We start from the raw sequence: 24142 nt of genomic DNA, 5'->3' as shown, positions 1-24142 counted from the left end.
GCCTGCAAACTACCAGCTGGTCCACCGAGCCCCTGCTAGTCAGTCTGGATTTAACACACATATTCAGGTGCTTGCTGGGTTATGCTCTCAACTAACAGTATAATTTTATGGCTCTGCCTTGGTGTTCATATTCTTTGGCAGCCAACCACATGCACTTCACAGGCTGCTTTTCCAAAGGGCATTTCAGTTCCAATGAAAAATTGCTTAAACTGTAACTGTCCTATCAGGGGTGAATGTAAAGCAGCGTTGCATTTACATCTTAAAAATACATGTAATACCCACCAGCTGAATGGCATTTAGCGGTGACAATAAGCAAACTGGAAATAACATCATATGGTTTTCAGACATTGCTTCTTGGAGGGCCAATTTTCAGACCAAAAATACATTTTAAGTAAAAGGTTTGGAGCCTCAGCAGCTTGGGTATCCCTGCAGTGCTAACAGCAGCCTTGGGAATCACCACTAGTGCTGCAGTCCCAGGTGCTGGGATTAGCCAGGCACAGAGTCACCAGCACAAACTGCCAGTAGCAGGCACTAGAGGGAAGCAACCTGGTAGGTTAGGAGGTGCTTTTGTAATGATCTGCTGACCAGCTGGTCTGTGTTAAACCCTGAAAAGCTCATAATTCATAACTGTCTATTTTCTGATATGCTGGCATTGTCCTGAACTGAAGGCTTAATCTGCAGGAAGGCAGCTGTGGGTGGGATTCTTTACACCCAACTCTGGACACATACTGAGGGTTGGTGGTCAATGAAGAGATTGGGAAATTGTAGGGTGCAGATTGTCCAACATCTTTCAGACACCAGCTAGTATGATTTCTGTCATGCCTGTTTATTCTTGCTGCTGATAAAGGGAGTCTATCTAAGTAAATGAGATGTCGATGTCCCGGATATCTAAAGTTGGTGGAAGGAATCCTGTCTTGTCTTTCAGTGCTCACCCTGATGGTTAAGGTCACCAGTTTCGCCTGTTCAGGTGTTTTGCCTGTTCGGGTGCGAATGCTTCGTAAGTGTCTGAACTGGGCACCTAGGATCATAGGATCGTGGGATGATTCAGGTTGGAAAGGAGCTCAGAAGTCCCTAGTTCCAACCCTGCTCCAACCAGGCTCAGCCATGAGATCAGACTAGGTTGCTCAGGACTTTGTCCAGCCTGGTCTTGAAACCTCTGAGGATGGAGACAACCTCTCTAGGCAACCTGCTCCACTGCCTGCCTGGTGAAGAAGATTTTCTTTTTATCCAGTCTGAATCTCTCATTTCCACTTCTGCCTGTTGTCCATCATCCTCCTGCCATGCACCACCGTGAAAACCTTGGCTCTGTCCTTTTGATAACCTCCTTGTAGCTAACTCCCTGAAGCCTTCCCTTCTGCAGGCTGAACAAGCCCTAATCCCTCAGTATCTCCTCACTTGTTTTAAGACTGGGTATCTTCACACAGATGGCCAGGATCTGGCCACAGGGACTGCTCTAAAGTAGCCCAAGTACCAGCAAGACTAATAAGCGTTGGGAACTTCTGTTTTAGATCCTGAGCATGCTGGTTGAATGTTGTGTGTTTTATCCTTCACGTTTTTACTCCAAAACCTATTGTTTCATTGGGATGAAATGGAATCACTTATGATTTTTCATGCTGTTTTCTTGGAATAAAGACCATTCAGAAATATTCAAACCCCCTGTAACACTGAACACTTCCCTGGAGATCCAAACTGGCTTTTCTCTTAAATAAAACTGATGTTAATTTATTTGTTATTATCTCATATATCACTCTACAAAACATGTCATGGTCTCATATGAAACCACTCAGTCAGAACAGTATAATCATTCTCCTTTCAGTCAGGTTGTCAACAAGTATTAATACTTAAACCTTCAAGGATTCAAACAGAGCTGCACTGATTTATACTAAGTGTGAAGATGATGCTATGTATCAGGGGAATTTGCAAAATTAAAACCGGGAGGACCACAGCCTGTTTTAAACATGATAGACATAACAGATTGGCTTTAGATCTTTATATTCCAAAATAATTTGTATTTTACATCAGTTGAAAGGTAGTTCATCCATTCTTAATAGCACAATTATGGCAGATGGCAATAGGCCACCTTGAGTTATTCATTAGGTTGCCTGCTGTGACTTTATCACTATCATTCAGAAGGCTGATGATTTAACTCTGCTGGACTGCAAGTTTGAGTCTGTCGCAGTGGATAACTATTCAGGACAAGGCTGTGAACACCCTGACATAGATTTGTCAATCACTACTTGACAACCTTGTATCACTGCCAATCCAATGGAAAGCACACTGAGTGTAGCGGAAGCCAGGGCAGAACACAAAACTGCACATAACCGTCACCTTTTAATCCATGTTCAACTGCACCGCATTTCCAATTATTGCTCTAACAAAACAAGTATGTATCTATAATGCTCTTACTAAGATGATCTCCTCCTTATGAAGCGTGGGGACTCTTCAGAATTAGTGACTAACTTTCAATGACGTTTTAATGGCATCACAGACCAAGTAAGACTTTATTTTAATAGCACATTTCACTGATATTGAGTTACAACAGAACTCCCATAGAAGTATATATGACATTTACATGAGTGGTAGATTAAGTCAATGACCATTGCCAGTTCCATCAGTACCAGATTAATTATGTCTCTGAGCTCCTTATCATGAAGTATAAACAAACACTGATGCAATTATGCTAATTATCTCACATTAAAGAAGGCCAATACACTTATAGTACGCAGTTGAGAGTGTTTCTCCATGGATACTTTAAACTGATTTGTCATTTAGTTTTACAGTTCAACCACCAACTCTCCAAGACTTCTAGGTGCCGTGTTTTGCCAAAGATAGAGTTTTTATTAAGGTTTATAATGATGAGAGGATACTGTGAACTCAGTCTAAAAGAAAAAAACAGTGTATTCCATAACTTGTATCCCCTGTCCTCAGGGACTCTCCACACAATCAGTTGCCTTTGCACACTTCTGAGCTGTCATTTTGATGTTCATCCTGGAACTAGGTAACAAGCTATTGTCAGGGGATTGCCAAAGCTTGAATCCCCTGCTAGGTATATCAGCTCTATACTATTAGTATTCTTTTATTTCTTCTATTGTCATAAATAGTAAAAGAGTGATTATAGGGACTCTCCTAAATGTTGATTTGCCTTTAAAGCAAATAATTTGTTGGGCTAATTAGAAGGGAGTCTTAGATCATAAACTCAGCTTCTAAACTGAAATGGGAACATGCAATCCACTGTGTAGCAAAACACCATAAGAGCTTCATTGTGCACAATGTTACCTAAACTTGTCTAAAAGAAGCATCTGCTATATTCCACCAAGACTACTTGGAAAGCAATAAACCATTTGCATACAGAAATGCTCCCCTTGGAAATGAGTTTATGGGTCTATAATATGCGCTGCAAGTATTCTTCTATTTTTTTTGTTAGATTCCATTTTCTTTCTTTGTCATTCATTGAAAAGGTTCGGCTCTTAATGACCACCTCATTTATTTGTCCCAGTGTTGCATTGAATCTCAGAACTGGAACCCCATTATTGTTTCACTTCATGGCTGTCTGAATAATTATCTTATGGCATTCATATGCTTAACCTAATGGTGCAAGGAAGACATAATATGGCAATGGAAGAACAGATCATTTAAGAAAGGTTATGAGGCATGTGGTTCAACCTTTGGCAGTAACTGGCAGAAAAGTCACAAACATTGGCTCATGTGAAACTTTGTGCCTCCCTCCCCAAACATTGCTTGTCTCCACGCCTCCTTCAGCAACTATCTTCAATGAGGTGAAGAGTTTTCTTACCTATTTGCCAATCCCAGGGAACTTTCAACAGCTCTTTGTGTTCCATGATTGCACTATAAGAGAAGAGAAGGCAAAATTTGATGGAAGAGAACAGAAGTTAAATTACTTTTACTCATTCAATTCAAATGCTGGACAAAACAACATAAATAACCTTATAACAAAAAATCTCTGTAGGAACCAAATGCAATCAGACTTTGCTAATCCACTCTGGCATTATCCCTGTGCCCATGTATCTGAAAGATCTTCAGGGCAGTAATCAGACGTGATAGCATACAATTTGTACTGGTTTATTTCCAGCCCTCTATATACCTGCCCAAAGTGCCCATCCCCCTATATGTTCAATCCTCTTGTATTATTCTGACTTAATATTCTGAAAGCTTTTGAACTTTAATGATTAATAATTTATCTGTATGAGTTATTCACCCTTCAGAGTGGCCCTGCAGTGTCAAATAGATATCACAGGCTGGCTTTGCAGAGAATACTGTCATTTGTTACACACTGAGAAAGATCAAATAGTCACAGCTATGAAAGTCAGGAAACGAAGCAAAGGATGGCCCAAGCTGCGAAAGTCCACTTTCAACATCTTCTAAGTCTTGGATTGTACATTAATATCAAAATCCCAGATCCAGAAAATTCTAAGAAGGCAGCTCTTCCAAATCCAGGCACATAGACCCTTGGAGATTAGGTATCTCACAAGCTAGGTCTTCACTCAGCTAACTGCTTTCTCTGATCTGTGATTTGCAGCTAATTCCTGCTGTGCAGAACTCTGCATGCTGTCTGGACACTATTTTAAACAGGTATAAAACACAGAATTACATAGATTGAAAAACAAAGTACCTAGTACAAAAAGTGGTATATGGAAGACCAAGTCTAATAGTAAAACTGCAGGCACTCAGTGCCTTCAAGATTAATCTGGTCTAGAGACTTGCATCCTGGAAATTCTAATTTGCTTGCTGCTGATGTGTGGCAAATCTAATACTGTGTATAGAATAATAAGATAACTTTGTCTGCAAAATAACTAAATTATAAGTGTCTTTGCATGCATAGGCATATGCTTCTTTTATCAGCAAGTCCTGAAGAATATAAAACTTCAACATCTCTTGTTCTGGCAAACAAATTTTGATACAACTTAAATGTAAGAACATTGCTTTCATACTATGACTATCCAATACAAAAGGAGTTTAAAACAATATGCTATGGTCTGCGATGCATTATGATCTGTGAAACAAAGAGGGGTGAGAGCAACTTTGCCAGAAATTGTCATTTAGTGATGCCAGATTCACTGAAGAATTGGAACCACAATGATCTCTAAAGGTTGTAGTGATTGGAGGAGGTCCCTGGTGACTGAAAAGAGACAAATGCAACATCTGGTTTCAAAAAGAGAAAAAAACCTACAGCCTGGCCAGCCTTATGGTAACCTTCAGGAAGATTATGGAGCAAATCTTCCCAGAAGCCATTTGCAGGAAATGAAGAAGAGATAACTGGAAGCAGCCAGCACAGACTTCTCAAGAGCAAACCATATTGACCAAACTGACTGCCTGCCATGGTGAGATGACTGGCTCGGTAAATAAAGGAGAGGGAATGGATGAGAGGATGAAGTGTAACCTATCTTGACTTCAGCAAAGTTTCCAACATGATTCCTTGAAAGGTCCTTAGAGACTGAAGAGGTATGGACTGGATGGGTGGACTACCCACAATGTAGTATGAAGAAAAGGGCCACGAGAAACCTTGTGAAGTTCAAGAAAAACAAATACGAATGCGTGCACCTGGGGTGGAATAACCCTATGCAATAGTACAGCCTGGGAACTGACTGGATAGAAAGCTGACTTTTAGAAATAAACCTTGGACTCCTAGTGGACATCAGCCTGAATATGAGTCACCAATGTGTCCTTGGAGTAGAGAAGGTCAACAGTATCCTGGGCTGTGTTAGTAAGAGTCTGGCCAGTGAGCTGAAGGACGTGATTTGTGAGACAGCAGCTGGAGTACTGTATCCAATTTTGGGCTGCCCAGAATAAGACAGATATTGACAAATTGGAGGGAGTACAGTGGAGCTCCATCACAATGGTCAGGCAGCTGGAGCACATGATGTAAGAGGAGATGCTGAAACAGCAAGGTTTGTTCAGTGAGAAGAAGAGAAGGCTAACCCGGGGTGAAGGAAGATGGGACAATAAATTTGCTCTCTTAACTACCTAATGGGTAAGTTACAGAAAAGATAGAGTCAGACTTTTCTTGGAGGTGCACAACAGAAGGATGAATGACAATGGACACAAGTTGCAATGTGGGAAACTGATTAGATACAAGGAAAAAAACTATTAGTCAAACACTGGAATAGGTTGCCCAGCAAGACTGGCATTTCAATTCGTGGAGGTATTAAGAAGTTAACGGTAAAAGTTCCTGAGCAACCTGACATAACTTCGAAGTTAGCTTTGAGGAGGGGCTTGAACGGAATGGACCTTCAGGAGTCCATTACAGTGTCAGTTATTCTATGATTATGTGATTCCATCAGGCAGCATTATCTCCATTTGCTGGGTAGTTGCTATATCTGCAACTCTGGTCAACTGATGTCTTGTCTTGTTTTGACATACAATTCCTCCCTGCTTTAATCACATTCAACCCACTAAACTTTTCACCATGCCTGGGTAGACAGCCAATTCCTTCCTTTACTTCACTGTTTTCCCTGACACCTTAGCCCTTCATTTGCTGTCCAACAGGCATTATCCTGGTTTATTTTATGTTACAGTCTAATATTAAGCACTTTTGCTAAACTGTTCTAGAAAACAACAACCTAATTCTTGAAAGTCCTCTTGAAGACACAGACCTATACTAGAGCTTGAACAGTCGTGAGTCACCTGTACTTATGTAGATACTTGTTCTTACATATGGAATAAAAGGCAAATACCACAGCTTTTTGCTACTATATTATTTTGATGTCAGTGCATGTTAATAAAGGCGACATTCACTTGTGGGTACTGTTTTGCCTTTCCTACATTCAGCATAGTCCTACACACTTTTCAATATTTTCACTTCCTCAAAATTTTTCTGCTTCCTGGACACCCTATGAACATCAGATTTACATCTTCAGTGGTATTAGCACACATGTTCCCCATCCTCAATCAATTTGTGGATGCCAACCAAAATTCAACTACCTGGTCTAGCATGCTGGGAAATGGTCCTATTTTGAGACATTCCTTCCCCAGATTACTTCAGTTTATAGGACCTAAAGGTCCTATATTGTACCAAAGTGGCCAGTAGTGTTTCAAAGAGAGAGTCTGCAATTTTAACATGGGGAGCTGGCTTCTCTTTCAAACCATTTGTATATTTAGCTAGATTAAACCTCTGTGAACTCACAACTATGTGATGTCTGCTCTTCATTACAAGTAAGGGTTAGAAAAATGCTGAATTGCTTCGTAGAACCAAGTAGCAGGAATATTATTGGCCTCTCCCGATATGCAAGCTTTTGCCACCTTGTTAAAAAAGTACATATATGGGCTAAGTGTGCTTTGGGTTCCACAAAGTGCCACAAAAGCACTAGCAGCAAAAAGCTGTGGAGGCCGATGGAGAAAAACCTGCTGGTGAGAACTTCTGGGGCAAAGGTTGACTAGAAAAACCTTAGGATTTTCCACAAATAAATGGTTTCTTATTCCTTCCTTCCAGTTCTGTTCTCTGTACGCAAAGATGCCTTGTTCCAGCACCAGCTTCTTCTCCCCAGCAAAACAACTCACAGACCCTGAATTGTGACTAACTGCTTGGGTCAAGAGTGGGTATTGGCATTATAATTAAATTCAGGAATATGAGATGTACATGACAGTTTACACACACAGAGCAAGACAAGGGCACTGCTTTGATGCCCTCAGAATCAGTTAACACCTACCTACCATGAACAATGTAGGTAATAAAAATGCTTTAGCCGAAGATGCTAGGCACATTTACATGCTCTTGAATTCTATATTTTTAAAAAAGGAACTGCCTGTGTGGCAGCCAGTTAATATAAATCATTTTAAGTCACATGTTCAGATCCCACATAAATATAATAACCTTTTTGGCTAAAGAAATAGAACTAATTAAGTGGGAATTGATTGGTCATTTTTTGATCAGTCTCTGTTCTTAGAAGCTGAGTAGCTCAGATGTGCAGGGAAGCAACATGGTTTTGACTAATAATCAAAAGTTATTCTGTGTGACAAGCACCAGTGACGGATATCCATAAAATGTGGCAATCTTGCATGGTCACTTTTACTATGCTTTCATCAGTCACAGTATTATGACACTGGAAGCTACCTTCCAACTCTTAGGCTTCCAGGTAAGGTCCTCATTAGGTACATTTGGATATAGACAGGAATCAGTAGTTCCTGAAATCCATGTGACAGTCTCCTGAGTACTAAATATTTTGAAGTGAAAATGCCAGTTTCTTACAGGCTTTTTCATTATTTTTGCCACATCATAAGGTAGCTACACAGAATGAACCAATCAGTAAAATACCTTCTGACTGGATGTGTTTCCTACTGGTTTAGAAATCTAAGTGACTTTTTAAAGGTATGAAACAGAACGAGAGAGTTGTAGATTTTGTTATTCACAGATCAGCTCAACACATGAAGTATCCACTTGTCTTCAAGCAACTATGTGGTAAGATGTGTCTTCTACTCCTCCCTCCTCACATGATTATTCAAGGACACCAGACAGAGAATCATAAAATCATAGATACATAGAGCTGTTTGCACTGGAAGGGACCTTAAAAATCACCTAGTTCCACTCTGCTGCCGGGGGTAGGATACATTCCACTACATCAGGTTGCTCAAAGCCCCATCCAGCCCGGCCTTGAACACTTCCAGGGATGGGGCATCTACAGCTTCTCTGGGCAACCCATTCCAGTGTCTCACCACCCTTGAGGTAAAGAATTTCTTCCCAATATCTAATCTAAATCTATCCTCTTTCAGTTTAAAACCACTACCCCTCATCCTATCACTACGATCCCTGATAGAGTCCGTCCTCAACTTTCCTGTAGGCCGCCTGAATTAGAGTACTTATGTACAAATCTGTGTTATTATTCAAATCCACTGATCTGAAATATGAAAACCAATGCAAATTCCAGAATTAGAGGATACCTACTCTCCACAGGAAATGGCTACCTCTCAGGAGGGGCTATCTCAATGGAGGCCACAGCTGCACTTATTTGAATGACCTTGGGGCTCAAACTTGCTCACTTACAGCTGAATTCCACTGAAGAAGGAGCCAAAGAGTCCAATCATGCCCAGGAATTCCACTCGACTCAGATTTCGGACGATATACTCCTCACAAACGTTCGAGATGCCATATAGAGTTGCTCCACCCAGTACTAAGAGATCCCCTATCAGTTTATTTTCACCTAGGAATAAACAGAGGAAAAATCAGAATGGGTCAGAATAAGCATCTCTTGTCTAGAACTATTGCAAGTTCTTCCCTATAGATTTCAAACCTCAGTCACTAAGTAACCCATGTCTGGGTTAATAAGCTGAACGCAAATGTCACTTCACCAGTTTTCATTCAATACCCCAGCAAAATATAGCAGAGGTGAAGGGAGAGCATTATCCTTGCTGTGGATAAGAGAATCTGAAACAATCTGAAAAATTTGTAAAAAAATATAGAAACCAAGTGGTACTCTTCAGTGACTACTCCTTTTTATTTTTATTACTTTTTTTGCAGATAGAATGTGACTCAGCTATATAGAGCAGTTTGAAATCTCATCTTGAAATCTAAGCAGTCTAAAACATGTCCAGTGTTTAGATGTGAAACCAACTGAAAAATTCTGCGTACCTGTGAAATGAGTGAAGAAATCATTACAACCCCAATATCGACCTCATTCTCACATGAAGCTGTTTGTTAGAAAGAGAGGAGGAAGGATGGCGTGTATACAGGGTGATGATAATGACAGATTTTTAAAAGAGGTTCAATTAACATAACAGCACGTAATGCGTGCAACAAACACCAAGATGTATTTTCAGTACCTCCAGGTATAAATAATTACTAAAACATTGTATTATCAAAGACTGAAATCTTTTTAAGTCTTGGAGGCTTTTATTATTGGGGGGCAGGGAGGGCTGCAGGGAGATTTGCTTAAGATCAAATTCCAGCTTGAAAACTGAGGCCCTGGCTTTGCAAACTGATGCACATGATTCCCTCCATGCATACGGCTTGTTTTCTCTAAGAGCACAGCTTCACAGACCTGTCAGACATTGCTGCAGAACCATATTCTGAATGGCTGGATATAATGGAATTTCCTTCGAAAAGGTTCAGTAGAAATGCTGAAGTACCGTACTGTAATTTTCTTTTTGAAAGAAACCTTGTTTTCTTCTAAAATACCTCCTGATTTGTTTTTTGAGTTCCTGCCTTTTTATGGTTTTTTATTATTGATTTGTAAAATACACACTGCAGTAAATAAAAATGGAAGCCAAACATTCTGATTGGTTCAAAATTATCTTTTCAATATTTTTTGTTATGGAGTTCTTTTAAGCCTTTAGTTTTCATTCTAAACTACAATTCTGAAATTTCCAGTGAGAAGTTGTTTACAAAAATAAGAACAGTCATAAGAGGGCAGACCAAGGGTTCATTTATCCGGTATCCTGTCTCCAATGCTGGCTATAAGAACCAGAAAAGTATATTTGTGTAGGGGTGAATAGGAACAGGGCAAATCTTTAAAATACTCCCAGTATTACTCTCTTAGTCTCCAACAATTTTTAGCTCAGAGATGTCGCTTCTGTGTGTTTAGCAAACATTACTAGATTTCTCTTTCATGTACTCATCCAGTCTCTCACTGAATGTATGTTTTGCATCTAACTTGACTGACAGCATGTTTATATTTGACCATTTATCTTTTTAAGATTTGGTGCTTATTTTCCTTTTAGCCTTCTTTGGCAATCAGCCACAGAAGATGCCCTTAATTTAAAATAAGAATCAGCACTTTACAAAACCTCTTCATACCCCTGATGCATTCGATGTTCCACAGTGGCTCCAATCACCCCTCACTGAGCTCACTCATTTGGTATTTATTACAGCTACTCACTGACACTTTGGGGAAGTACTGTTGAAAAAAAGCTTTTGACCTTAGAGTTTGGCTGTGTTGAACTGCTGAGACAAAAATATCATCTTTTTGCGTCTGCAAAACAAAGACACCTCAGAGGCCAAGCGTTTTCATGGAGATGGGACGGCCCCAAGCACCACCCTGTGATGACCGTCCCCCAAGTGCACTCATGCTCGGGGAGCGTGAGCCTCAACCTTCCCGGTTTTCCAGGATGAGGAAGCCAAGATTTTGTCAAAGCACAGGTCTGCCTAGCCCAGTACTTTCCTCTGGCACTGGGCAGCACAGGGTGGCTCAGGAAAGCATGAAGAAATAGGGAAGCACAGAGGGATTTTTATAAGCCAGTTCTCAACAGATTAGGGATTTTCTGAGATGGAAGTTGCATTAGACCATCAAACTTAATAGATCCTGAGGGATTCCTCATTAATTTGTGTGAAGGCCATAGTCTGCACAGTTTTGGCCTCTACAACACCCTGTGGCAGTAACTCACCTGGTTTAAGCATGCACTACTAAAAAGTACTTTGCATTTTTAGCTTTTAAGGCCAATGCCTGAAAATTATATTTGGCATTCCATAATTTTCTGATTGTCAGAAATATTTAAGGATCACTCTGTATTGAACCTGTCCATACCACTGAAGACTTCGCGTACTTTTACCATATTCTGCCTCTTTCTTGCCTTTTCTGGGAGATGAAAAGTCCCAGTCTGCCTATAATCTCTTCAACCTGAAGCCATTTTATGCCCTTCAACAGCTTTCTCACCTTTCTCCATTGCTTCTATAAGCTTATTTTCTGGCCATTTCTTTTTGAGATGCAGTGACCAGAGTAACACACAGTACTCAAGAGGCTAGTATACGAAACTTTATATATTGGCATAAAAATGTTTTATGCTATGTTTTTTGTTTCTTTCCTAATAATTTCTATCATTCTGGCTGTTAAATGCCTTTTCTTTGCTTCCTGAAGAGGCTGACTTTGGAACTTTCCCCCAAGACTGACCTATCTAACAGACATATTTTCATGGATGTAAAATCTACATGCAGCCAATGGTTTATTGCTAAGGAAATATGTATCAGCTGAGTAAGGCATTCTAGAGACTTTTAGGTTAATAGAGTTGTACTTGACCAGTTTAATGGCGTGGGTCATTCTTCTGAAGAAACACAAGGCAAAACATGCTTTGCATTAATCATTGTTAGCACATGTAATGTTATCTGGAAGCAGAAGTCATACAGTCCAGAGAGGAGTTAATGCTCTGGGGACTAGTTATAGGACTATAGTGTAACATAAATAATTTAAATATTAATTATGTTCTGACATGATTTCTTTTCACACTCTCACTAGGCCACTTTGCCTCATTTGTACCTCAACCTCCAGCATTAAGCAGTGGGTTTTTTGCTTTTGGTTGTAATTACTGATGATAATAATATCTAAAAATCAGTCTCAATGTGTCCCATCTTAGACTAAACATACTCTCATATACTTACTAAGAGGACTGAAGTTACTGGTTTTTGGAGACTGTGGTAAGCTAAAGCTGTGAAGTGCTTTGAAAAATCTGGATGAAACACTTAGACCTCTGTGTCTTAGACCCCTGTGTATTAAAGGAGCACAAGTACCAAGGTACCTCAGGAGTATTAGTTTAGAAAAATGGTTTTTTTAAGGTACACTTGGTATGTAAGGTGATAGAGCACAAAGTACTTGGCAGTAATTGCTTTTCCTATTGAGAAATGTGCGAAACATCAGTCAGGTTATAATAAAACTAAGTAAACTACCGTATATTTATTAGAAGTTGAGAGCATGCCTGCACATTGTACCTACTTCCTGCGGATAGTTTGGAAAATACCTGTTAATCTCTCAGTGATGCATTTTAAATTGATTTTTCCTTACTGTAAGAGTTAGCAGGCTAGATGTCTGTATGCAGTATGTGCCTACCAGAGCTTTATGGAACTTCTAATACAGTAAATAATATGATCAACAGGGATCCACAGGTGTCAACAGATCTTGTCCCCTAAAATACAGGATAAACAGAGGATTTTACTGAGGGCTAATACAGCATCATTGCTTTTGGTGTATTCCTTTCTTTTGTTTGCCCAGTCCTAGGAAATATCCTTTAAATGGTGTGGAACCCCTTAATTAAGTGTTTAAAGAATTTTTTTCTTTGCTGCCAATACTTGTTTTTATTTGTAGATTTTTAACGTACAGTTTTACCCCTTCAGATAAATAACCAGCTGATCTGTTTTATTCTGTTAAAGACAACATTATTAATAACATCAGTTTGCCACTTAAAAAGAAAGCTGCAGTCTTGCTGCATAGCAATAAGCATGGACACAGTTCTTCATGTGTAGGTCCAAATTAAAAAGCAATAATGCATGTTAACAGATTTTTCTGGACAAATTTGCCTAACAGCTATACCCATACTTTAGTAATGAATATGGCAAATAATATCTAATTATTGCAGTTGGATGGCAAAGTGTCAGTGTTCTTCAATCTGTTCCTTGTCCACTGAGGTCCATTGCCCCCCACACTCCTGCTGATCCACAACTCACTCGCCCTAGCATGTTACTCTCTAGATTACTGGGACACAGGAAGTTTCCTCTGGAACCCAGGGTTGAAATCCCACTCCCTCTGAAATCAGTCATTCCTCATGCAGCTTTGGCTGGCTAATTTCATAGTACAGGGTGTATATTATTTCCTTTTTAGCTGGGGCAGGGTTATTTCTGGAGGATACCAATGAACTAAAAGTCTCCTTTTTGGATAAAGCACAGGGGTAAATGGGGGCAGGGAGATACGGTGACTACTGTCACAAGCTCCCTTGCTTTCTTTAGCAGCACACTGGCAAAAGCAGTTCTTACAGCACTTGCATTTGTATTCAGAAAGCTGAGTCAAGAATTTTAAATCCCAGTGTATTATGCTCAGCTCACAATTCAGTGCTTTTAATTAAGAATGAAAACTGTGCCTAATTGACAATCTTTGAAAAGGATTTCCAGCCTTCCCACATCATTCGGGTTGGCACTAGAGAAATCAATGTGACAGAGGAAGTTGATCGATGAAATCTAACTCTGTCTAGTCTGCATTAATAGCTACACACACATTATTCATATGATGCCACCCATAAAAAATAACATCTTACACACAAGAAGGTTCTTTTCAACAGTGACGCAAGCAAACCCCAAACCTCTACTCTCAGACTGTGTGCATAACATAATTGGTACAGTTAGTATGTAGGTTTGGTGTCTTTTAGCACCTACCCAGCAACCCCACCTCCATACAAAAAAGGAGGAAAGCTCAGAAGAGTACATAGTGGATGTGAGAGGTGCTTATGATTCAAAGATGTAACCTATTTGGAAATGAAGCAACTGAAGCTTGTAGTCAAACAACTAAGCCAAAACAGAAGGAAACTACAAGTATTTAGCTTGTCCCCCTTGCCTGCACAGAGGGTGATCTGGGCTGCAGACACAGGGCCCACCAAGTCTGTTTGCAGCAGTGCTAACTTCAAGTGTTCACCCGTTTTTGTCCTCTGTCCCTTCTGACAAAGAAGCAACTTTGAATGGTGCAGTGCTTTGGATCCATCAAGGCACAGGGTTTCTTGCCGATTTTCCTTTTTTTTTCCCCCCAACCTGACATGTTCTGGTCAATGGCTTCTCTGACCGGAAATCGGTCATACAACACATCCATCCTTACTCACCTGCTCCTTGCTGTCTCCCAACGAGGACATCTGCTCCTGCCATGCATCCCATGCCCAGAATGCAGACCACAATCCCAATGAAATGTACTGCCTTGTATCGTACCAGTAAGAAGAACCAGGAGAGCAGAATCACCACTGGGATGACAAAACAGTCTAGGAGCTGTCAAGAAAGAGAGGAAAAATCAACAAATCAACCTGCTAACACTTTGCCATAAAATACTAGGATAGATTTCAGCAGAGGGGAGCAGGGTTATTTAGTTAGCAATAGCACTTCCTACCAGACAGAAAGTGTATTCAAGTGGCTGTCATCCATCAGACAGAGGATAAGGCTTCATTCTGTTCATGACTATTCCTTGAACTGAGGAAGAGCTGTTGCTCTAGAGTAACACCCAAGAGCACTGCCTTGCTCTTGGATTTGGATGCATATTTCAAATCCATGGGAAGGAAACCTGGGCCAAAAGGGAGCCACACCACTCCATCTGCTCCTCACCTCTGCTGACTAACGGACAAAAACTGAGGACACTCTTCCTACAGTCTAGACATATGCTTTAATTCAGTTATTTCAGGTCCAATTAGCAGGAATGTTCATAATGCACGCACTGACAGATTTATTAAATCTGGCCATATAAATCAAGGGGTTTCTGCATGCAGAATGCTTATGAAAAATCTGCCCCCCGTGGGGCTGTCATCTCCTTGAAAATGTGCCCCATATGTCTCTGAAAGAAAAAAAAAACATTGCCTGCAGTGCAAGAAACTCAATCTTCTTGCCAATGGACCCTGGGTAAGAGCTTTCTCAAAGAACTGTTATGAAACACAATCTTCACTTATTTTTTTCAGAGACACCCAGCAATAAACCCAGGGAACCCATGATAAAAAAAAGACATGCACCAAATGTTTGTGAGAGGACCTTCAGATTTTCAAATTAAAATATATTTTAGAAACTACCAGTGTGTCACCAGGAAACAAAAATCCTGGGTAAGAAACACCCAAAGAAACTTGACTTTAACCCCACTTCCTAAAAGGATACAGATAATTGACAGTTGCGATTCTGTGGACTAAAATTGGGATTTAACAAATTGTGCAGGGTACATGCTGGTCGATGCCATTTGATACAGCAGGAACTAGAGCTATATGGTTGCATCTTCTTTCTAATGAAAATATCTGGAACAACAAAAGGAGGAGACTGTGTCTGTAGTTCTGGAAAACTACTCTGGATGTTCTTACCTTGATTTCAGATGATACAATTTGGGTTTTCTTCCCTTTGGGCCTATTACCTGTTACTTGCTCTCTCAGTGTGATTTACCACTAAGCACACTAAGTATTTTCAAATAATGATCACATCCCTTTTAACTTTTTTGTCTGTCATGTTATCTGAAGAGAAAAAGATTTTTGGCTGATTTGAAGAATTTCAGTGCTTAGAAAACTACTCTTTATATGTGAGACCCCTACATAATAAATATTAAATTTGAGGAATCAGCAAAAATATAAAAGTTGATTTTTGGACTAAAGATAATGTCCCTTAAACTTTGACTGAAAAACAAGAGTATGCAGTGGAAAACCATCCATTCCAAAGATTCCCCAGCCAGTGAGTGGCAAAAGCCTTCAGAAGAGAAATGTTTCAGCAGGGGGACCACACTGCTCTCGGGAGGCTCAAGCAGTCCCAAAGAACTGTAGAACAAAGGAAATTACAAACGGGAAAAGACTGTGCTAAAGCAAGTTCTGCATTTAAAATGAGAGCTAATCATCTAAAAGGCATGGCAGGCCTCTTTACAGTGAAAACTTCCTCCGGCAGTCCTCAAAACGTTGTCCTTCACAGACTGAACACGAAAAGGGACAACAGCTGAACAAACTGTAACAAGCTCCTTCGTTTGCATAAGGCATTGCTCTGAAGAGCCTGTAACATGTACAGTGTATAATGGAGCTAGCACTCAGTAACCACTCTTTGTAAAAACAAGCATATACAGACACCACGTACACAAGAAAACCTTCAGAAGTCATGCTGCTGGGAGCAGCCAGCTCCTGGGGCAGGGAGAGGTGGTGGCAGGACTAGCAGGCATACGCATTAAATCCTGGCACGTGGTATGGGCAAGGTGGCACATGGCTTTCTCCTGTCACTGGGAGGAGGGATGAGGCCCACCCAGCCGGCACAGATGGTCACTGCTGCATAGGTAACATCCACTGCACATTTTACATGTGCTGTGGATTTCTGCACTCTGTCAATGCAGCCCTAGCAAGTACCAGTAACAGGTGGCACACCTAGGGGAAGCTCACTCTTTAGTGTAACCCACGGGATGTGAACACAGCTCAACACCTCCCCTCTCAATCCACAGCTCATGTCGTCACGCCTGTACATGCTGGATGTGTGTTCTTCATTAGCTGCGCTAGCATACAGTGCATCCATCAGCTCTGCTGAAGACGGAGGGAAGGTGGTACCAAGCAGTAGGGAGGCAGTTACTACTTACATTGCTCATAGATATCCCTGAAGGTGTGAATGCATCTATCCCATTCCCTCCTAGTACAGCATTGAACAGGTAACCCTAACTCACAGTTTTCTGACCTCATCACAGTTTTCCAGTACTCACAGTGGGGCTACAAAGAAGACAGAGGCTCTCTCTTCACAAGCAGCCACATGGAGAAGACAAGGGGCAATGGGTACAAGTTGCACTGGGAGAGTTTTAATCTTTATATAAGAATGGGATTTTTTACAGTCAGAACAATTGTTCACTGGAATAACCGTCCCAGGGATGTGGCGGAGTGCCCATCATCAGAGGTTTTCAAGGTGGACAGGGTGCTAGACAATCTCATCTAGGCTTACTTTCCCATGAAAGGTTGGACCAGATGATCTTTTGAGGTCACTCCCAAGCTGGGTTCTTCCACCATTCTGTGATTCTAACTTACTGATAGTTTGCATCAAAACAAGGTGGAGGAGAAGCTCATGTGGGTAGGCACCAGTTTTACCTTGGAGAAAGCAACTGAAACCCATCACCAGTAAGAGCTACCTTTACCTGGCTCAGTGTGCTTGGCTTCCCTTCCACACTGTGCTATGGGAGTCACCAATAGGTTATACCAACTTGATGAGCTTTGCACTGGAGAAGAGGCAGCCTTACACCTAACTCAGAGCTGGATGTGAGTAAAATAGCACAGTCTGCCATTGTCTTTCTCACGAGAGCACCTAAGATTTGAGCACCCTCTTCCCCATACATACACAGAGGTGACTGTGCCCAAGACAGAGCAGAAAGCCTTATGCAACAATTAAGCACAGAGGTGTTTTAAGAGACCACTTATTAAGTACGACAGTAAGTGTCTGCAAGCATCTTTCCAGTTCTTCTCTGTGCAAAGGTGAATAAGCGAACCTCAACCATCACCGAACCAACTATTTGATTTTGCAAAATCAGGAGCTCCGGTCACTTATGCAAACAATGTCTAAGAATAGATTTAAGAATATGAAGATGTCACCTTTCAGCCACTAACTACTGTCTCTCAAGAGACACAAAGTGACTCAGTGGATATTTTTAACCCCCAGCATCTGTAACACAGCCCTTGCCCACCTTTACACACAGGACATGATGCTGCATGTTCATTGTGGGAGCATTATGGGACAGCAGCTCTGATGAGGGCTGCTCTACTTAGTCTGGGCTAAGCTAAACACAAAAAGAACATTTTCTTGTGAATGTGATACATATTAGGGTGCTAGTGTGTTTCCAATAGCCAGTTTTAAAAATTGTACCTGCAGCATGTGTAGTTCAACAGGCAAATTCCCACTAACAGTCTTTTAGAGGAAGATTTAAGGAATTCCTCTCATTCCATAAATATTTAAACATAACTATGCTTTCAAGTATGTGAAGACATGTCTTTTAAGCATAAACATGAGGGCATGCATGAACAGAACCTGTCACAAACAATGCTGAGAGCAGCTGGAAAACGCCCCTTTAGGTCTGGTAGTCCAAGGTCTAATTCACAAACTGCTATTCAGAATACTGCAGGATCGATAGATATAAACATGAAATGTAGGCAATGTTCATTGACATTAAATAGCTCTTGAATTGTGCTTAGTTTATACTTGTAATTAAACAATGGGGTAGACAGTAATAAATTAGGTTGCTACAATATAAGCAATAAGATAACCTAGTGTATATTTCTTAACTATTTTTCAGGTATTGCTTTATGTTTCATTTCTCCATGACTAAATTTACTCTGCCTTTCTTTTTTCCTTGGATAAACCTGTCTAGCAGAGAAAAAAATACACATATATTCTACAGACAAAAGATGTGAGATTGTGGATTACCTGATCTGCAACAGGGCTTTCTTGTTTATTTTTTCCATTTTTTCCCTTTCTTTTGTTTGTTTTCAGTTATTTCAGCTATTAAGAAAAAAACCATTATACCTAATTGTCATGTTTCTGACTATAGAGCTGTTACAATAACAAAGATAAATTATGCTTTGCTTAAATTTCATTTATAGTACATAAAGGTCAGTTGTTTACCAGTATTTCCCTAAGAGTCATCTTCAATATTTTCAAAAGGTACTGCCTATACCCTGTCATTGTTAAATTAATGAGCGACCTGATTTTAATAAACATTCCTGTTTTAATCACAGAGTTATCAGATCTTGCCAAACTGAAAGAAAACATATTTCCTATTTTGCATGAGAAGTTAATGTAACCACTATGAGTGTGTGGTGCAGACCATGTTCTTTGATGCTGCTGTGTTTGTCAGTGGTTCTCTTCAGTCACACCTCTGAATTGAGCTGCTTTAGAAGGCAGGATACAAAAATATATAATCTGTTGATATACCATCCTACAGCAACTCCTTTCTATTATAAAAATGTTGTGTTGCTGTAGAGATTGAAGATTATTATTTGATTCTAAATGATATTACACTGCATCTAAGTCTGTTGATGATACACAATGTTGAAACATATTTTCTCCGATTGTTTGTTTGTTAAATTATGTTGACTTTATTAACCTTGTGAATCATAGACAAATACTCTCTTGCTAACAGCAAATATCCAGTCTCTGATCTCACAAATTCAGCATGTGTTTGCACATATATAGCAAGAATGTCCTGTTAGTCATTGGAAAGGAGAGCTGGCAAGCTTTACAGGAAAGGCCTGTAATACAGAGGGTGAACTGCTGATCTGCAGTGGTATCAAAAATGAAAAAGCTGGTCAGCAAACTCCCTGTGGAAACAGCTGAGCTGAATCTTCCTTTTTAAACATTCATTGGATTTTTTTCCCCCCAGTTATAAGCCCCCTTTTTTTTTTTTCACATTAGGGGTTTCTCATTAGCGCTGCCCTCCAGCAAATCACGCAGAGAATCAGCTGCACCCTCTACTCAGCCTACTCTCCAGATCAGTAAAATCAGTGTTGTATCTGTCCAACGTTATATAGTCAAGTACATGTGATGTTAACTGAATTTCAGCATGCAAGCTGGTAAGTTTAATACAGCAGCAAGTGCTGTATCCAGTAAGAGGCACACCTTCTAACATTTGCTTTGTATTTTTCAAAGGAAGAAAGGGTTTGCTGCCCATTTGAGGGCTCTTTCCATTCCAGTTTTCACACTACTTTCACAATACCACACACACTTGATTTAACTATATGTTACACATGCACAAAAGCAGCCAAGATGTGAAACCTCACAGATGTGGCTGCCGGCTGCCAGGGGAACTGTATGGCAATTATGCTACCCTGCGACTGAAACCTTCTGCAGGGAAGGTATGGATGCTGGCAGCATTTCTGACAGCGTTATTTCCAGCAATTTAAATAAAAAAGGAGCGTTGCTTTTACCTTTCATGTTTCTATTTGGTATCTCATCACAACTTAATCACTTTCTTGCATGGTTTTTATATAATCACAGAACTAATTTAAAAACTATTAGTTTTTCCATCCAGCCAAAATGTAGAGTACTCCAGGTAGGGAGGCTGGTGAAAGAATCAATTTGTTAAAAAAAAAAAAGGAAAAATGTTTCATTTCTATGACATGGAAGAAACAAAAGCCAGAAGACTGCTCCCAGACTGAAGCCTCTTTAAATCAGTATTTTTCCTACAAGCTCTCTAATTTTTTCTTGGGGTCACATGACCGATGTTTCTATAACTGTTCCCACCAGTTCCTTTAATCTGTTCTCAGGATTTTTTTCCTTGCAGACACAGAAACTCCCTCAAAACTTTCACTAGAAGACCTTCACCTACACCTGACTTGCACGCACCAACACCCAAGACAAGCATTATTACAGCTCCAGCTTTCCACGTACATAAAAGGAATTCAGCGAGTTCCTGCAGTCATGTTAAATGAAAGGCGGTGGTCACATCCAACCCAGAGCTCCTCTGCTCTCAACTCCCTGTGCTTATGCAAGATCTGCTCAAATGCCAAGAAGAGTTACCAACAAACTGACCACTGAAATGGCCTTTCTTTTAATTGCCTTCCTCCTCCCACTTTATACACCATTGTCAGAAAAAGATCATTCTAAGACAGCAGACGGCTCTGACAGCAGTCACGTGTTTTTGCAGAAAAAAAATATTTTCTGTTTTGCTTCTCTCTAAGTAAGATGACAGGACATGGGCTTTGAAGACCTCTCAAGGTTACTTATTAAAAACTTCTCTATGTCACCAGTTGCTGTAAACTATGCAGGGGATTAGATCCTGGCCTAGCAAAAATTATGGATGTCTCCTGCAGAAAAACCTCTGCTTTTGCATTTCACCTGCAAGAATATGCAAAATGGGCACATAATGCCAAAATCTCTGCTGTTGTAACGGGCACAGCTCCATTGACTTTAATGAGAATTTGCATATTTATGTTAGCAACAAGTTTGGCTTAGGGTGAATTTTGCCATTAGAGGCAGGAGTTCTGGATACTGAGAGCTCAGTTGACCCCAAAACCATGTACAGAGACTGAAGATACTGTAGGGGCTGGTTTGCAAACCATATGTATATATCAGTTAAAAGACAGAACAGCAACTTGGCGTGTGATAATAAATCAGATGCAAGATACACCTCACAGATTCTCACAGTATAAATGTATAGTATGCAACACTTCTGAACATGCTGCTCTGCAAACCTTATTAACATTGCAGTATTCCCTCACTGCCCTGAAGCAAAACAGGAAAGTATGATCAATCATCAATGCATAGGATGGGGGGAGGAAGGGAAGGAGCGGAATTTATCTCTGCTTTTGAGCTATTTCATGTTAGCAGGCACTGGACAAGGTCGATCAACAACTTCAATATTGTAAATCCCCTGCTCCTCACCTCCCAGATTTGCTTCAAAATTGTGTCAAACCTTCTGCCTCAACACACATTGAGTCCACAGGGACTAAGAACAAAGCAAAGTCTATTCCCATCCAGCACTGCTACAATAAGCACTTACTGCTGACTCCTTTCCTTTTCTGGTGGCAGTTGTTGAGGTATGAAAACTGCCAGAGGTAATTGGAAGTATGATGTACTGCTGAGCCTCACGGTGATCTAAGAGTAGCTGAGAACGTCAGCATCGTAGTTTTATTGTCTGTCTCCTGGTGTCTATAAATCCCAGCCTTTACTACCTTTGTTTTCATCATGCCAATCAAAGGCTTGATTGCCCAAGGAATAAATTACCAGATAAATCACTATTTGGAAACACAATGCTCTCTTTGACAGAACCTTATTTCTTATGACATTGTATGCATATTCTACAGTACCACTAGGCAAGGCATTGCAGAAATAGTCCAGATTTCTATGTGATGTCATAACACAGAAAAAGAATAACATTACCTCTAGAGAATACAACACAACAGTGTAATATGTAGACGGATGGAACAGTGTATTCGCAGAAAGGAAAGCAAATTAATGTGGGGGCAACGGGGGAAAAGGGAGAGGGCATCTGCCTCATAATGAAGCTTGGCATGATGAGAAAGCACTTACGTGGCAGCAAAGGTTACAAATGTTAGTATCATAACAGGCTTAGTGGAAGACATTATGGACTGGGTAGGATGTGCAGTACACTGTAAATGCAGTACAGGGAAGTTGAAGTAAAAATGTAGTTTCAAACAATTAAATATCTAGATCTAAATAACTGCAAGAACTTCAGAATCTGTTAATTCCCTCTGGGGGAACTAATTTTATCTGCTGTGTAAAAGGTGTCTCTAATAGTAGTTAAAATACCCTTCTTGAATAGTTATTAAACCTTCCACTGGCCTACACCAGGGTTGTTTTAAAAACCACTAAGATAAATATGGAAAGCATTACCACAAGCAGTCCTGAAAATTAAAATAGTTTTTTAAAAAAGTCCATGGGATCAGGTGCTAGTGTACAGGGGAGTGTTTAATGCACTTTCTGCACCTGCTACAGCTGACATGCAAGGCGGCTGCAAAACCTACTGCAAGTTAGTTTAATGCATCAGAGAGAAACTAAAGACCTTTTTGCAAGTTTGCGGCCATCTGGGAATCAGGACACATGTGTCTGAGAGCATTAAGTGTGTCTGACCTCTGGCATTTCTGGCACTTCTTAAAATATGTGGTTTTGGATATCAAATTCATCCGTCAACAAACTACTGTGCCTCTTACGTGGTATACACTCAATTTTTAAATGTACCCTCTAGTCTTCACTTACTAGCCTGAGCATTTTCATTGCTGTGGGAAGCTTGACTTTCAATCCCTCCAGCTAAGACAGAGTTAACTCAAGCCCTTTGTGTGGGCTGCTGTTTTAACAGCTATGGCTTTATATAAAAGGCGGGTCTACCCTTGCAATTTGGAAAGCACTCCAGGCTTTCTCTACGTACTTGAGGCATGCTAAGATCATATCTAACAGACTGAGTTCCTCAGGGGTACTTTGACGTAGGAGTACTTAGCTTTTGAATTTTAAAATGGTGGCAGGTATTTAGGCATCTGGCTCCATCAATACAGGAGCACTCCAGGCATGCAAAGAACCAGAACTTAAAGCTACCGAAGAAGAAGAAACCTGAGCTGTTCAAATAAACGTTTTCATGTCCCAAGATTGTGCTCTGAGCAGCAGGGTATGTTAGATGTCGATGACATTTTAGATATGTAGACAATTAGCTGTGGTTTTCTTGGATTGTTCTTTTAAATCTAGTTGGCCCTAGATTGCACTGCAGGTACCTAAAGGGTACCTTGGGTTTAATCCTTAGCAATTGACCTACACCTTGATGTCTGAAACATGAACAGTCCATTGGTTTTCAATCTAATTTTTTTATGTCGCTTAGTTTATAAAGGAGGTTTGTGGGTTTTTTTGGTTTTTTTTTTTTAAGAGGAAAAATTATGTGTTTCTAGGATTCACAGTACTTTCTTTTCGTCTTATGATGGGGCTGAGTGCCACATGCTTAGACAGTAATTATAGAGTACATGAGGATTTGAAATAATCAGAAGCACATCCAAAAGTAAAGGTTTGGTACTGTATACATCTCAGATTTATGCCTGCGTGTCCTCATTCGCTGTGGTTCTGAAGGTGTACGGTGAAAGACATATAGAAAGGTTTATTAGAAAATTTTGTTTTCTCAAACCAAAATTAAAAGGGAATTTTAAAGGAAAGTATAGGAAAGACTTGGGTGTGAAACAGTAGGTAAAAGTAGGGTACCATTTTAGTCTTTTTCTGAAACCACAATGAGATAATGTCAATTACAAAAAAACATGGAATTTAAAACTA

The 24142-nt window shown here is 40.2% G+C and overlaps 1 protein-coding gene across 1 annotated transcript in view; it reads right to left on the bottom strand.

Moving 5' to 3' along the window:
* Positions 1–24142, bottom strand: part of SLC35F1 (solute carrier family 35 member F1) — a 248668-nt gene that overhangs the window by 23676 nt on the left and 200850 nt on the right. Inside the window, exons 4-6 of the mRNA XM_075087513.1 lie at positions 14518–14677; positions 8996–9152; positions 3794–3846 (exon numbers count right to left, since the gene is read on the bottom strand). Coding sequence (XP_074943614.1) covers positions 3794–3846; positions 8996–9152; positions 14518–14677 — 370 coding nt within the window. The remainder of the gene's footprint in view (positions 1–3793; positions 3847–8995; positions 9153–14517; positions 14678–24142) is intronic.

The sequence above is a fragment of the Phalacrocorax aristotelis genome, chromosome 3, assembly GCF_949628215.1.
Source record: "Phalacrocorax aristotelis chromosome 3, bGulAri2.1, whole genome shotgun sequence".
Taxonomy (NCBI): Eukaryota; Metazoa; Chordata; class Aves; order Suliformes; family Phalacrocoracidae; genus Phalacrocorax; species Phalacrocorax aristotelis.
Note: the sequence above shows the minus strand (reverse complement) of the source record. Positions and strands in the feature narration are given on the sequence as shown.